The sequence below is a fragment of the Gadus chalcogrammus genome, chromosome 10 (assembly GCF_026213295.1).
Source record: "Gadus chalcogrammus isolate NIFS_2021 chromosome 10, NIFS_Gcha_1.0, whole genome shotgun sequence".
NCBI classification, from domain to species: domain Eukaryota; kingdom Metazoa; phylum Chordata; class Actinopteri; order Gadiformes; family Gadidae; genus Gadus; species Gadus chalcogrammus.
In genome coordinates this window covers 19,166,210-19,180,170 of record NC_079421.1, presented here as the reverse complement: position 1 = coordinate 19,180,170, position 13,961 = coordinate 19,166,210, and the positions used below count along the sequence as shown (strand labels likewise).

Genomic DNA, 13,961 nt, shown 5'->3' with positions numbered 1-13,961 from the left:
TCTCTCTCTCTCTCTTCTTCTTTTCAAGGAGCATGGCTCTTTGCCATGCTCTGCTCTCTTTAACTCCCACTCTCTGCATCCCTTGCTTGAAATCCTGGCAGACAACCTACTGGGAGACTGGATGTGGCTCTTGTTTCACCCCCTGCTCCCTCTCTCTATCTCGCCTTCTTCTTCCCTCTCTCTTTCTTCCCATCTCTCCCTCTGTTTCTCTTGATCACCCCCGTCTCCCTCGCTCTTTAATCGTCCCCTCTCCTGCAATTTCCTCTCTCTGTTGCTCCCCCTCTCTCTCGTTCTTGTTGGTCCTCTGGCCCTTGCTCTCTCTTTCAAACTCTCTCTCTCTCTCTCTCTCTCTCTCTCTCTCTCTCTCTCTCTCTCTCTCTCTCTCTCTCTCTCTCTCTCTCTCTCTCTCTCTCTCTCTCTCTCTCTCTCTCTCTCTCTCTCTCTCTCTCTCTCTCTCTCTCTCTCTCTCTCTCTCTCTCTCTCTCTCCTGCAATCTCCCCTCCATCTTTTTGTCGCCAGAATGTGTTGGCTCTACCAATCGATTGCTTCCTTTCTTTCCCCTTTTTCTTTTCATTCTGTCCATTCAGATTCAGAGCGACTCCTACAATGTGTTGATCCGCCCATTGTGTAGAGTAGCTTATGGTGTTAACCACGGCGCCTGTGCGATTAGCTCCAAACCTTTTTGATCTGATGTGGGCTCTGCCTCTGCCTTTACCACCGCCCGTCTCCCTAAGGGGGGGACGGGGTCGAGCTCCGGCATGTCTAATAATGTCGACATGAAAGACAGATATTCTGTTTCGGTAGAAGCAATTAACCCCCATGCCCTCTGCAATGGCTGAAACCAGGAGACGCAACCCTGCGCACTCTTTGGAGTTGCCCTTTTGGCACAAATCGCTTCATTTGGGAGCCTTAGTGAGAAGCTTCTTCGCTGGTTTCTTGATCTCTTGTACATCCAATGTTCATAATCACCCTGTAACACATATACACTACAGGATTTGAGTAAACCAACACTGAATGGCACTCCCTGAGCCATTCGTGTCTGCTTGTCTGCTCGACCCTCCACCTACCTGACCGATGGTCTTTCCCGTTGTCCATCCGTCTTGGTGATCTCGGCCTGTCTCGGCCTGTCTGTCCGCTCATCTGTCTGCGTGTCTGTCATCGCAGGGGTTCCTGGACATCGACCTGACGGACCTGAGGAAAGGCGGGGCCAACATCACAGGTTTCCAGCTTGTGAACAACTCTGATCCGGGCATCAGCCAAGTGGTGCAGCAGTGGATGGAGTTTGACAACAAAGACGTCAAAATGCCCAAGAGAAGCCTCAAGGTATCTCTTCTCTGATGGGGTTTTCCCCTTTTCACTCTAAAAACCCTTTGATGCAGGCACTGCACCGCTAACCACTTTGCTCCCCATGGAGAACAGTGGGAGCAATGACATTTAACCAGATCGTTTTTTCTATAGTAACCATAGCTTGCCATTACGCATGTGGTTCCTGTAAAATGTAAGCTTAAAAAATAATGAAACATGAACCAGGAGAATCTGGGTATATATATATATATATATATATATATATATATATATATATATATTTAATAATAATTAACAATAATATTATGCGGGCTGTATCGTTATCATTAGTTTGACGTCCACCGGTTTGCCTTGTGTTGTTCCTCCTCTGCAGTACACTGGCGCCCTGACATACGACGGTGTTAAAGTGATGTCCACGGCCTTCCAGAACCTGAGGAGGCAGAGGATCGATATCTCGCGCCGGGGCAACGCCGGCGAATGCCTGGCGAACCCGCCGGCCCCCTGGGGACAGGGCATTGACATCCAGAGAGCACTGCAGCAGGTCCAGACACACACACGCACGTGCACACGAGCGCACACGTGCATGGACTATAGCACGCACACACACATGCGCACACGCATGACGCACAAATGCATGCAGGCATGTACACACACAGGCGCGCACGCAGGCGCACACACATCACCGCGCAGATACAGATACACATCTACACACAAGAGTAAGCAAGACGAACAGGGTTTACAAAGACATACAATAATACATCTATCCGAATATTAGATATATGCCAATATATATATAACCCCAAGCACAAACACACAAACACACACACACATAAACACATACTCATATGCACACTAGGAACACACACTCCTTTGCCCACGTGTTCACATACATATTCATACGCACAGATATTGCACACGAATACTTGCGCGCATACTTGCGTCATTGAGTGGCACCTAGGCTAAGCACTCTGGAGTCTGGGCTGCCTGAACAAATGAGGTCTCATTCTGTCGTGTAAAGTTCACATTAAGTTGTAGCAGAGCTCACCAGTATCAAAACTGACATCGTTCCCAGTAAACAAAACCCGCAGGCCACGTGCCTCGGCTGTGACCGTCATGAAATATGACAACAACAATTGAGTTTGGTAATGCAATATTTGGAGTGGCTAGGGCTCTTGATGTCACACATGGGCACACACGCATGGTTTCATACTCAAGCACGCACATTTTGAAAAGGACCTAACTTTTTCGAAGTTAAAGATGCAAATGTTTGCTGTTTGTTTGTGTGTCGGTGTGTGTGTTAGTTCGCCTGCATACCCATCCTACATTTGTGCACAACATTTGAATAATGAGCTTAGTGCATCTGTGTGTGTGTTTGTGTACGTGTGTTTGTGTGCGTATGTGCGTGCGTGCGTGCGTGCGTGCGTGCGTGCGTGCGTGTGTGTGTGTGCACAGCCCCTGGGCTCTATGTGCAGCATGGCTGTTTGGAGGCCTGGTCAGAGTTAATCTAGCCATCTGCCTGGGGACGGACTGGAGATTGAAGCCTCAGTCGCTCAATTAACTTCAGTGCACAGCCAAGACAAACATACTGCACCACACACGCCGTCTGGCTTGCACTGCCAATGTTCACATGTGTACCGCAAGCTTTTACCCATTGCAAACAAATCCTATACAAACTTTCAGTGCAATCACATTGCATGCCAACAGTCTGCACGCGATCGCTTGCTGCTCAGCTGTATTTGAATAAATGCAGCGTAATTGCAAAAGGGTGCCCTTTTTCTTAGAGCTCAATTGAAAAAGAACATCCCCGATTTATTGTGTGTACAGGTTCGTATCGACGGGCTGACCGGTCACATCCAGTTCAATGAGAAAGGGCGCAGGACCAACTTCACTGTCAGCGTGATGGAGCTAGCTCTCTCTGGACCCAAGAAGGTTAGCTCACCGCCTGAATACTGACTGGAGAATACTGAGAATGGGTCTCTACCGTGTTTACCAAACATTATTTTGGTTACATAGCATTGCAATTTATAGAATTGGGGCTTTATGTTATTTTTACTGTTTTACCTGTATTTCTTTTTGCTGGAATGTATCTCTGTGATTCTGATTATGTTATTTATTTCATGTGTTATTGTTCTGGTGTTTTGCTTGCAGTATTTGTAGTGCTCTTCTGCACAAAAAGCGTGAAGAGTATTATTTGATTTCTTGTCGAACATATAAAGGACTAGCCAACAAGCCTTTCACTGCAAGGCCGACCTTGCTAGATTTTGTCACTGCAAGGCTGACCTTGCTAAGTCAAGCAATCTCATGGGTTGTTTTTACCTCCTGGCTTTCCTCTTCTTTTATTATAGGTGGGCTACTGGAACGAGAACGAGAAATACGTGAACACGGCACACTTTGTACGGGGCAGCAACGATACCTACAGCCTCCAGAACAGAACGTACATCGTCACCACCATCCTGGTGAGAAAGACATAACACAGGGTTTTGTAAAGGAGATAATGAAAGAACAGGTGAAATAGGACACAGGGTCATAGTTTGGTTATAAGATGGGGACTAAGGACTACGGAGTAAAATGTCACCTATTCATAGTTCTTTCTTGAGAGCGTTCCTGTATTGCAGAGCAAGCACACAGCTGCCTGAACATCAGTACTAATATTGTTATTTAGACTAGTTCTATCCTGCTCTCCCCTCTACAGATAGAGTGCCTCCTCTGAATTATAGTTGGATGGGATGTGTGGGATTATGTTGTTTGGCTATTCATTTTCACGCTTTATGCAGTACATACAGTCTATACGGTCAAAGTGCATACATTGCATAACGCCATTATGTGTATACTCTGCGTTAATTCGAGAAAGCACATTTGCAGAGTGGTTCTTAGGGTGGTTCCTCTGAGCTTTGAACCAGGGGTTGAACCGGAACCAGGGTTGGATAGAACAACAGCAGCCTCGTCATCCCAAAGGCCTTCCGCACACCGGCCCGTCCTTCAGCTGTCTGCCTAGCTCCCGCCGTCTTTATCTTTATCTGACACATCGATGTGGGCCACGTCTCTGGGAGCCGTCCGGAAACCGTCTGTCCAGAAGTCTGTCCGTCCATTGTTATCTTTTGGTGGGGAGAATAACCCCCAAACCACAGCGGAGCAAACCCCCCTGTCGGAAGTGCGAGGGGGTCGGCTGGAGGGGGGCTGTGAGTGTGGGGGAGGTGGGCTGGAGAGAGCTGAGGTGGGGTGCGTGAGTAAAGCCGGATCTACGGTCGCCGTGATGCGGCGCTTGTGAAGCGCGTGGGCAGTCCGCGCACGGCCGTGGTATTTATAGCCGCGGTCCCGCCGCGACGATGCCAGCCGCTGACGGACACCTCGTGCACCCTGCTCACGGAGCTTCAGCGTTTCTAAATGTTTTGTCATTTTCCGGGGGGGGAAAACAAGCCTCAGGGCAGCGCTGATGAGTTTTGGAGCGAACATGCCAGAGATGCTCTCTGACTCATCCTCTGTATGGAGGCGGAGCGCTGGGCGCTGCTGGGGCTCAGGCAGGTTCCTCTGGAGCAGGGATGGGCAACTGGCGGCCCGCGACCCGCGGGCCGCATGCGGCCCACGGGCCGCCAGTTGCCCATCCCTGCTCTGGAGCGTAGGGAACAGGGGCGACTGCGTCGTGTTGGGGCTCTGCTCTAGGGGGACGGCACATGTGAAATGAGCCCCTCACAGACTCAGGATGCAGGCGATTTGCCCCCGCCCCCGCGCGCGCTCCCTGCCTCGCTCAAAAGCGAGTTTCGGCTTTAAAGCCTTCATGGCAGAGGGCGGTGTAAAATGTTTTATTAATAAACCTCTCCCCGAGATTCACTTGTTTTATGCTATCACTTTCAGTTGCAGTTTGTGTTTTCGGAAAACGCTTGTGGTTGTTTATTTATTTTTTCAGGTGGGGGGTAGGGCAATATCCTGCGTGGGGGCCGGCACAAACAGTGTTGCGGTGTAGCAGTCCATTACTGTGAAAGGTAATGGGCTGAGGGATTTTGTACCCGGTGTGTCGCTGCAATCCCTGCTGCGCCGGGCCTGTGGACCCAGACAAGCTTGGGTTGGCAGCTGTTCACTCCAGTAGCCAGGCTAGCTGTGTCTAATCTAGCAGCCAAGCTTGCTGCTTGCACACAACGGATTTTAGGCCAAAGCAGAGCCATGGGGCAACATTTTTAAGGCTTGTTTTTTATTGTGTTTGTGAGCAAGGAATTGGTTATTAGATGGAGGTTGTGCACTCAACTACTACATGTGCATCTGTATTGCGTCTTTATAATGGGCTTTCCGACAGAAAGGCTAATGCGATACCAGAGTGAATCTAATTCCTGAAATTGTTCTACAAAGCTGTTGCTGGAATTGGTTTCAGTTGACGGCAAGCTAGATTCAGGGGATTCATATGTCTTGTGTTATGCTTGACACAAAATACATTATGTTTCAGCTATTGTGTTCAATCCATTTTGGATTGTGTTTATTCAATGTAATGTTTCTCTCTGTCTCTGTCTCCCTCTCTATCTCTATCTCCGTCTCTTATTCTCTCTGTCTCTACACAACTACATACAGTATATATACGTATTGTATGTATATATAAGCACATGCTGAATTGTGTGATAAATATCATGACAAGGTTTAGTCCTCTGAATTCTGCTATGTGTGCTTGTGTGTGACTATGTGTGACTATGTGTGACTGTGTGTGTGTGTGTATGTGTGTGTGCGTGTGACGCTATTCATTTATTCCTTTGTTTGTTTTCGGTCTGTCTGTCAGTAGAGATAAAAAACAGACTGCCACGGTCCTCTGTGCTTGACCTTTCCCCTCCCTACTGCCCCCTGTCTCCCAAGGGTGCAGTCAGGCTCTGGACGCCTGCCAGAAGCCTGACGGTCAAGGATTTTTTCGTGGTTCTTGTGCGTGTGTAACGGTGATTACCGTCGACTCAGATGTAACCGTGAGAGAGAGCAGCCTGATGAAACTTTGAGGATCATGCAAAATGCACAAAATACAAGAACAAGAGAGTCTTGGTTTCTTATTGCAAAAGATTATTTTTTTAAACAACTTGTTGGATTGTCCATTTATCCACTTATATAACTCCAGAAAAAATACTTGCCTCGTTTTTGTTGTTGTTATAACAGATACTAACAAAATCCCATAGGATACATCAGTGTCTTAAACCAAGGGGAACAGCAAGGCCCAGAAAGAGAACAGAACAGAGAGATCAGAAAACAGAGAGATAGAGACAGATGAAAGAGAGAGCGAGAGAGACAGACGGAGAGAGTCACTCGAGAGCTAGAATGATGAGAGAGAGAGGGACAGAGAGAGAGAGAGAGAGAGCCCCAGGTGTAACGTGAGCTATAATCTTCTTACCCAACCAGTTCGGTCAATGTAATATGAATTGTCTATAGAATGTCGCATAATGAGACGGGTGGATTGGCTCTACACTGTTTCACAGCTTAATATGGTTGATACGTCACGCACACGCAGGGACACACGCGCACTGACACTTCAGAGTTGGAGGCGCCCTGACATCACTGTCCCTTTCCTGTTTGCTTCGCTCTGTTGGACCCTGAATTGAGCGCACACCTCAATGACACAACGCCACAGTAATGATAATGTTTAAGCCTACGATAAATTATACCTTATAGTTGCCAGGAACAAAGTACAAATGATACCTTGTTATTTCACGTAATTATCTTTCACAGCGATGCTTTCAGAGCAATAATTATATTTCAAACAGACTTTTTTCATGTCTCTATTCTTGGACGATAACCACAGCTGCACGCAGGATAATAGGAAGAATATCTGCTGCGACAAAAGGATTGATATAAATCAGTTTGAGACACATCCATCCTAGCTTCTCGACTACTAAAGATGACAGCGTGTGCTAAATCTTTATTGATTAGCTATAAATCTGTCTCAGACATAATCAGCACATAAGGGTGTCAACCCGTTACATCATAGCGTTGTTAATTCTATCATGTATCATGATTTTTTTTTTTTAATTGATGCACAGCAGTGTTGTTTGCAAGGCTTACATTACAACCGATGTTGGGATGTATTTTATATTGCATGGACATTATTTAAAAAAAGATTGAATGCTCCATTGTCACCACTTCAGCGCGACGCTCAACCCATACCCCCACGACGGCCACGGAGTCCAACACCTGTTTCCATGACGCTCTTCCTCCCCTTTTCACCCAATCAGGAGTCTCCGTACGTGATGCTGAAGAAGAACCACGAGCAGCTGGCGGGCAACGATAAGTACGAGGGCTACATCGTGGAGCTGGCGGCCGAGATAGCCAAGCACGTGGGCTACCATTACAAGCTCAAAATTGTCACGGACGGCAAGTACGGAGCCAGGGACCCCGAGACCAAGATGTGGAACGGCATGGTGGGGGAGCTGGTGTACGGGGTGAGCAGGACCGGGTCGGACTCCGGTTTTTAAATCTGGACCGGGATCTAAAGCCGGATTAGAGAGTTATGATGGGATCATCTTGTTTCAAGTCAAAACTGTTTTAGAGAATGGATTACAGTGCTGAGATCGTCCTGTTTCATGTCTAAATCATGATCTGATCCGTTTTATTGAATTGATTTAAGTCCTGAGATCATCCTGTTTCACGTCTAAATCATGACCTAAACCTTTTAAGAGAATGGATTAAAATTATGAGATCGTCCAGTTTCATGTGTGAATCATGACATAAACCATTTTAGAGAATGGATTAAAGTCCTGAGATTGTTCCTTTTCCTTTCTAAATCATGACTTAAAACAGATTAGACACTGGTTTAAAAACCTCAGCTCATCTTGTTTGACATCAAAATCGTGATCTTAACCAGATTAGAGAATGGATTAAAGCAATTAAAGTAACATGCTATATTCAAAATGTGGTTAATTAAGGTTTGTTCGATTTTTATATCTTTATTTATCTACCTATTTTTTACGGAGGACACTCACAGTGACAATTTACCATTCGGTTCCTCTTATAAATCCTTCCTCTTTGGTCTGATGAACACAGCGGATTGTATTCATGAACAAGTACTATCAATTAACATGGACTTGGGACGGGACACTTTAGGTGATCTACAGAGAGAAAACCAATGATTAAGGGGAGGAACCTAATGATCATCGACCAGCCTTAATCAACTATTAAGTGTGTGTGTGTGTGCGTGTGTGCGTGTGTGCGTGTGTGCGTGCGTGTGCCGCTATCCTCAGAAAGCGGACGTGGCGGTGGCTCCTCTGACCATCACCCTGGTGCGCGAGGAGGTGATCGACTTCTCCAAGCCCTTCATGTCCCTGGGCATCTCCATCATGATCAAGAAGCCCACCAAGTCCAAGCCGGGGGTCTTCTCCTTCCTGGACCCGCTGGCCTACGAGATCTGGATGTGCATCGTGTTCGCCTACATCGGCGTCAGCGTGGTGCTCTTCCTGGTCAGCCGCTTCAGCCCGTACGAGTGGCACGCCGAGGACTATGAGGAGGGCGGAGAGCCCCAGTCCCCCACCCAGGCCTCGGCCAACGGGGGCCAGCAGGGCCAGTCCGCCGGCCAGCAGAACCCCGCCCAGCAGAGCCCCGAGCAGAACAATGAGTTTGGCATCTTCAACTCCCTCTGGTTCTCCCTGGGGGCCTTCATGCAGCAGGGCTGTGACATCTCACCCAGGTAAGAGCAGGTTGGATGGACGAATGGACTGACGGATGGGTGGATGGACTGACGGATGGGTGGATGGACTGACGGATGTGGAGCTGAACAACACATGCGTGGTCTCCCAACGCCACAGTAAACTTTAACGTGTGGAGCTTTCTTTAAATAGGTAGGCAAGTGAGTGTGAATAAGGCTGAGGGTGGCGGGAACTAGTGAGTGAGTGAGGGAGGGCAAACGTGTGACTGATGAAGTTTATGTGAGGGTGAGTGGGCAGGGGATGGGATGACCTTTAGAGGTGGTTGTGAGGTTAGTTAATATGACACAGTGTCCTCTAGTACAGAATAATGTTCTTACAGGTTTTGGACAAAATTCAAGCTTCTCTCAGCACAGCCATTGTGTAATCGCTGTGAAGGACTTATCTCCTCATTTTATTGTCCTGAACACAAACGGGTACGGATTCATTGTCCTTGGCACTATGCTTTGTCGGTTGTTTCATAGAGGATGTAGCAAACTGTTCCGACACTGTCAAGTGTCTGGCTCATCAACCCTGCAGTTTCTACAGCTTTAATGACTACCTTACGATTCTAATAATCAGACTAGTCGTTTAGAAGCAGCTTTTGTCCAAAGTGACTTACAGTGAACGCAGATCAAGACATTTAGCAAGGCGGGAATGCTTACAGGAGGGTGCTTAGGCATTCAATTGCAAAGTTCTCCTTTAGGACATGATTTAATCCAAAGCAATGGGACATTAAGGCGCAGGTAGGGGTTAGGCAAAGTAGTTGCACTCTCAAATATAGAACCAGCTTCATTTACTTTGAATGTCGGTTGGATTAGTCGCATGTATCTATGAACACGTAGAGGCTGAAAGTATTCATAAATGTGGAATCTTGGGCACACCCTCGTGATGAGGATCCTTGCGTGGGGTACTGCCTGGTGGAGTGCTCTACACACACACACACACACACACAGACACATTCACACAAATACACAGTCGTACAGAGTCCTCTCACGAGCTGTGGTATGGAACCACTCGCCGAAAGGTCACCAATTAAAAATCTCATTAGAGTGTCTGAAATTAGTGGCAGCCGGAGGTGGGCCCTGGAAGCCTGCTCCAGAGAGACCCAAGGAGGCGCAGGGAGCTGAATGTCAGCCCTGGAGCCCACCACCCTGCTGAACCCACAGGAGAAAGTAGTTCAGGGCCACTGACAAGAGATTTCAAAAGTTGTACTTTTCCAAATTGGAATAGAGTATCCAATTAGAAGATGGCCCCTTGGTCTCGGTCAGACTGGACTAGTTGGTGGTCAGTTTTGTTGTTGTGGCTGCTTGTTGTTTGCACGGAACAACAAAGGTTTGGTATCATACTCAGACATTTCTTTATCTCTGTCTCTGTAGCCCAGGATATGTCTGTGAATATTGTTAAATTGTGGCATCATGCAAAAGTCCCAGAAATTAAGCTTGAAAGTAAGGAAAACAGATTGTAAATGGTTTGTTGGGGGATATTCTCTGCTTTAATAATTGATGACCATGGTTTGAGGTTTTGCTTATTTATTTAGCAGCCAAGCCAACCAACAAGGAAGATTTTTGAAAAATTCAGTGGATGCACAAGAAACCATGATTCATAAAGAGCTGTTTTTTTAAGCAATATTTTGCAAAATATACAAATTTTTGGATCAATAAACCATTAACTTGAATCATGTAGCCCTGTGATCTGAACAATTAAGAACTGCAGAAGGTTAAATTATGTTTTGAAGCTGTTATGCTTTTATTTGTAATTGATTTCCAAACTAATATTGTTTTTCTTAGGTTGGAAACAAACAGATGGGAACACACCATTTGTTATTAGTTTTTTATGGATCAAAGTTATTAACCTTTCTGGGGTGGCGTAATCCTTGAAGCGCTTTATTTCAGCGACTGTGGTAGTCACACTTTTTTCTTTAAATCATGGATTAGATTGCTACTACTTCTAAACTTGAGGAACTATCGCTCTCAAGGAAGCAAAACTTGTGATTTACTCTTCCATTATAAACCTTAGAAGCTACATGAAGCTGGATGTTTGCCAATGCCTTATTTACTCTGCAAACACAGTTGATTTCTGGTTGACGTCAGTGCCAAGCCCTTAATATGAATCATAAAATGTATAAATGAGTTTTATTTGAAGAAGGTAAATCCCGCACCAACATACTTTTCTTTCACAAAGTACGAAGCAGAGTGCTGTTATATTAGAAATTAGCAGAGCGTGGCAGTTACCCCTAATAGGAACCATACAGCTTACCTGATTGAAGCTTAGCCACTTCCCGGTATGAATGTAGGTCATTGTTTAAATGATCGTAGTCCAACAGAATATGCAAGGACAGTTTAATTCACGTTTTAGAAAAGCATTTTATAGAATGATAGATATAATATGTATATTGTAGCGGGCCAGTGGGTGTGAGGTTTCCACTCCACCAAGTTTAACAGATAAACCGACACAACACACACAGAGAGAAGGAGATACAGAGAGAGAGCGAGAGCGAGAGGCTCAACACCTGTAGGCAACATCTATTTCCCTATTAAATATAATCAAGGGGTCAAGTCCCCTCACTGCCCCGAACATCCTTCAACTGGGGTGGCCCCTGTATGACATGTCCTTGTTTAAGGTATGACTGAATCACAGTACTCAGTCATCACATAACAGACTACATCTGCAGTAACTATGGATTTTCACCCTTGTGCCTCATATAAATAGAATCACACCAGGCTTCCCGTAAATTACCCCCTTGTCTCCATGTGTGAAGGGGTTGCTGTGCAACTGTGCTGCCGCTTCCTCCCGCGTGCTGGTCATTGTGTGTATGCATTATGTGTGGATTTACACAATTTGTGTGTGTGTGTGGGCGTTAACCTTTTCATGTGTGTGAGTGAGTGTGTGTGTGCGTATGTGTGTGTGTGTTCATGTGGGTTATCTTCTGTGTATGTATGGATGTGTGTGTGTGTGTGTGTGTGCGTGTCCTGTCCATTCACCTTAACGTGTGTGTGTGTGTGCGTGTGTACGTGTCGGTATGTTTCGGTGTATGCATTTGTGTGTGCATGCGTGTCCATTCACCTTACGTTCTGTGTGTGTTCATGTGGGTTGTCTTCTGTTTATGTATGTATTTATGTATGTATGTGTGTGTTTGCGTGTCCATTCACCTTAAGTTCTATGTGTGTTCATGTGGGTTGTCTTCTGTTTGTGTATGTATGTATTTATGTATGTATGTATGTATGTGTGTGCTTGCGTGTCCATTCACCTTTACGTGTGTGTGTGTGTGTGTTGGTTGTCTTCTCTCCATTCATGCGCTTTTTCATTGTATTCATCCATTGAGGGCGAGGGCGAGCGACCACCAGTGGAGAAGGGACTCAACCCCCTACTGGAGGGAAATAAGCCCATACTGATAGGGGACCAGCGTCATCATGCATACCAGGGGGGGCATGGTGGTGCTGGCCCAGTAAGGGCTCCACAGACAACGTGGTGAATGTTTCACCCTACTGAATACCACCCTCGAGCGTTCCCTCCTCCCTTGGAGATTGGGGTGACCTAGTTCCAGTAGGAGGCATAGCGAAAAATTCAGAAGATGATGGTTTGGTGTTCGTCTGGGGGTCGGGGTGTGTGTGTGTGTGTGTGTGTGTGTGTGTGTGTGTGTGTGTGTGTGTGTGTGTGTGTGTGTGTGTGTGTGTGTGTGTGTGTGTGTGTGTGTGTGTGCGTGCGTGCGTGTGTGCGTGCGTGCGTGCGTGTGTTAAGGGGGCTAAATATGTTCTTGCTATTGCTTTCCAAAGCACCACCTTGTCAGAGAGAGCTTTCAGATGGCGATTACCTGTTAATGTAGAGCCTGATGCCCAGCGTCACACGCATCAACACAGGATGAATCATATTTTAAATTGAGGCATGATTTATTTTATTGACCAAATAATTCACCACTTTACCATGAAAGCAGTTTTCTGAGTGCGTCATGCCTTAATTTTTTATATTTATCCCAGTCAGTTGACCACAGTTGAGAAGCAATCATTCAAAATGTCTGTACGTTTCGCAACGTTCTAAAATAACAACATAATTTTCTATTCAATTAAGGGAATAATATGAAATTATGCATTCCCTAACACATACATTTTCTCTAATGCCAATGGAGTGTAAAACAAAACAAAAATATTCATCAGAATCCAGATCAGATCAATATAGCAAACAAGTATAACAACTATACACAAATACTTGATGAAGAGAGCAAAAACAAAGAGAAATGTTAAAAACATCTCATAGCTCCCACTAAATGTCTACCAATCAAGGTACAGAATGTACCAGAGACGTGTATTCAGCACCATAGACAGCTCCCAGCACTCAGCCTATCAGCTTCTACATTTAATCAGAGAAGAAAGGCCACAAAACAGCCCTAACAATCCACTGTCCTTGCTTAATCAGCCGGTCATTTTGTTCTGGGGGAGGGTATCCACACAAAGCCGGCTTTAATAAAGCTGAGCGCTCATTGTCATTTCAATTTTCTTCATCTAAATATGTTGTCTCAACATTAGTAGTCGATGTGCATCGTGGGACTCTGTGAGAGTGTGTGTGTGTGTGTGTATTAGCCCGTGCATGTATGGGAATGCATTCACATAAAAATAAGCAAGCTTGACGTTACCACTCAATGTGTCTACGCGTGGTACGCACACGCATACACAAAAGCATGCACGCGTGCACGTACATTTCTCCATTTGTCTGTCGGTGTCTGTGCTTCACTCTTTGTCCCCTGTGCTATTTATTCAGCGCTGGGCCCTGTTTACTGTGCTCCTTCTAAATGTCAGCACCGTCACTCACACACCCGCCCCGTCCTAGTGGCATCTGGGCCCCTCTATTGGTTTATCTGTTCAGACAGGTGCATTGGGAAGACAGGCTCCTGCTCCTCCTCCCCCTTCCACCACCCACCCCAACACCATCAACCACCACGACCCCATCACCCTCTAACACTACACAGCCCAACACCATCAACCACCACGACCCGATCAACCTCTAACACCACCCCATCACAATTCA

At 46.2% G+C, this 13,961-nt stretch overlaps 1 protein-coding gene across 1 annotated transcript in view; it reads left to right on the top strand.

The window, feature by feature from the left end:
* gria1a (glutamate receptor, ionotropic, AMPA 1a) overlaps positions 1–13,961 on the top strand; it is a 62,658-nt gene that overhangs the window by 26,134 nt on the left and 22,563 nt on the right. The window contains exons 6-11 of the mRNA XM_056600909.1: positions 1,165–1,323; positions 1,679–1,846; positions 3,130–3,234; positions 3,651–3,761; positions 7,497–7,703; positions 8,502–8,944. Coding sequence (XP_056456884.1) covers positions 1,165–1,323; positions 1,679–1,846; positions 3,130–3,234; positions 3,651–3,761; positions 7,497–7,703; positions 8,502–8,944 — 1,193 coding nt within the window. The remainder of the gene's footprint in view (positions 1–1,164; positions 1,324–1,678; positions 1,847–3,129; positions 3,235–3,650; positions 3,762–7,496; positions 7,704–8,501; positions 8,945–13,961) is intronic.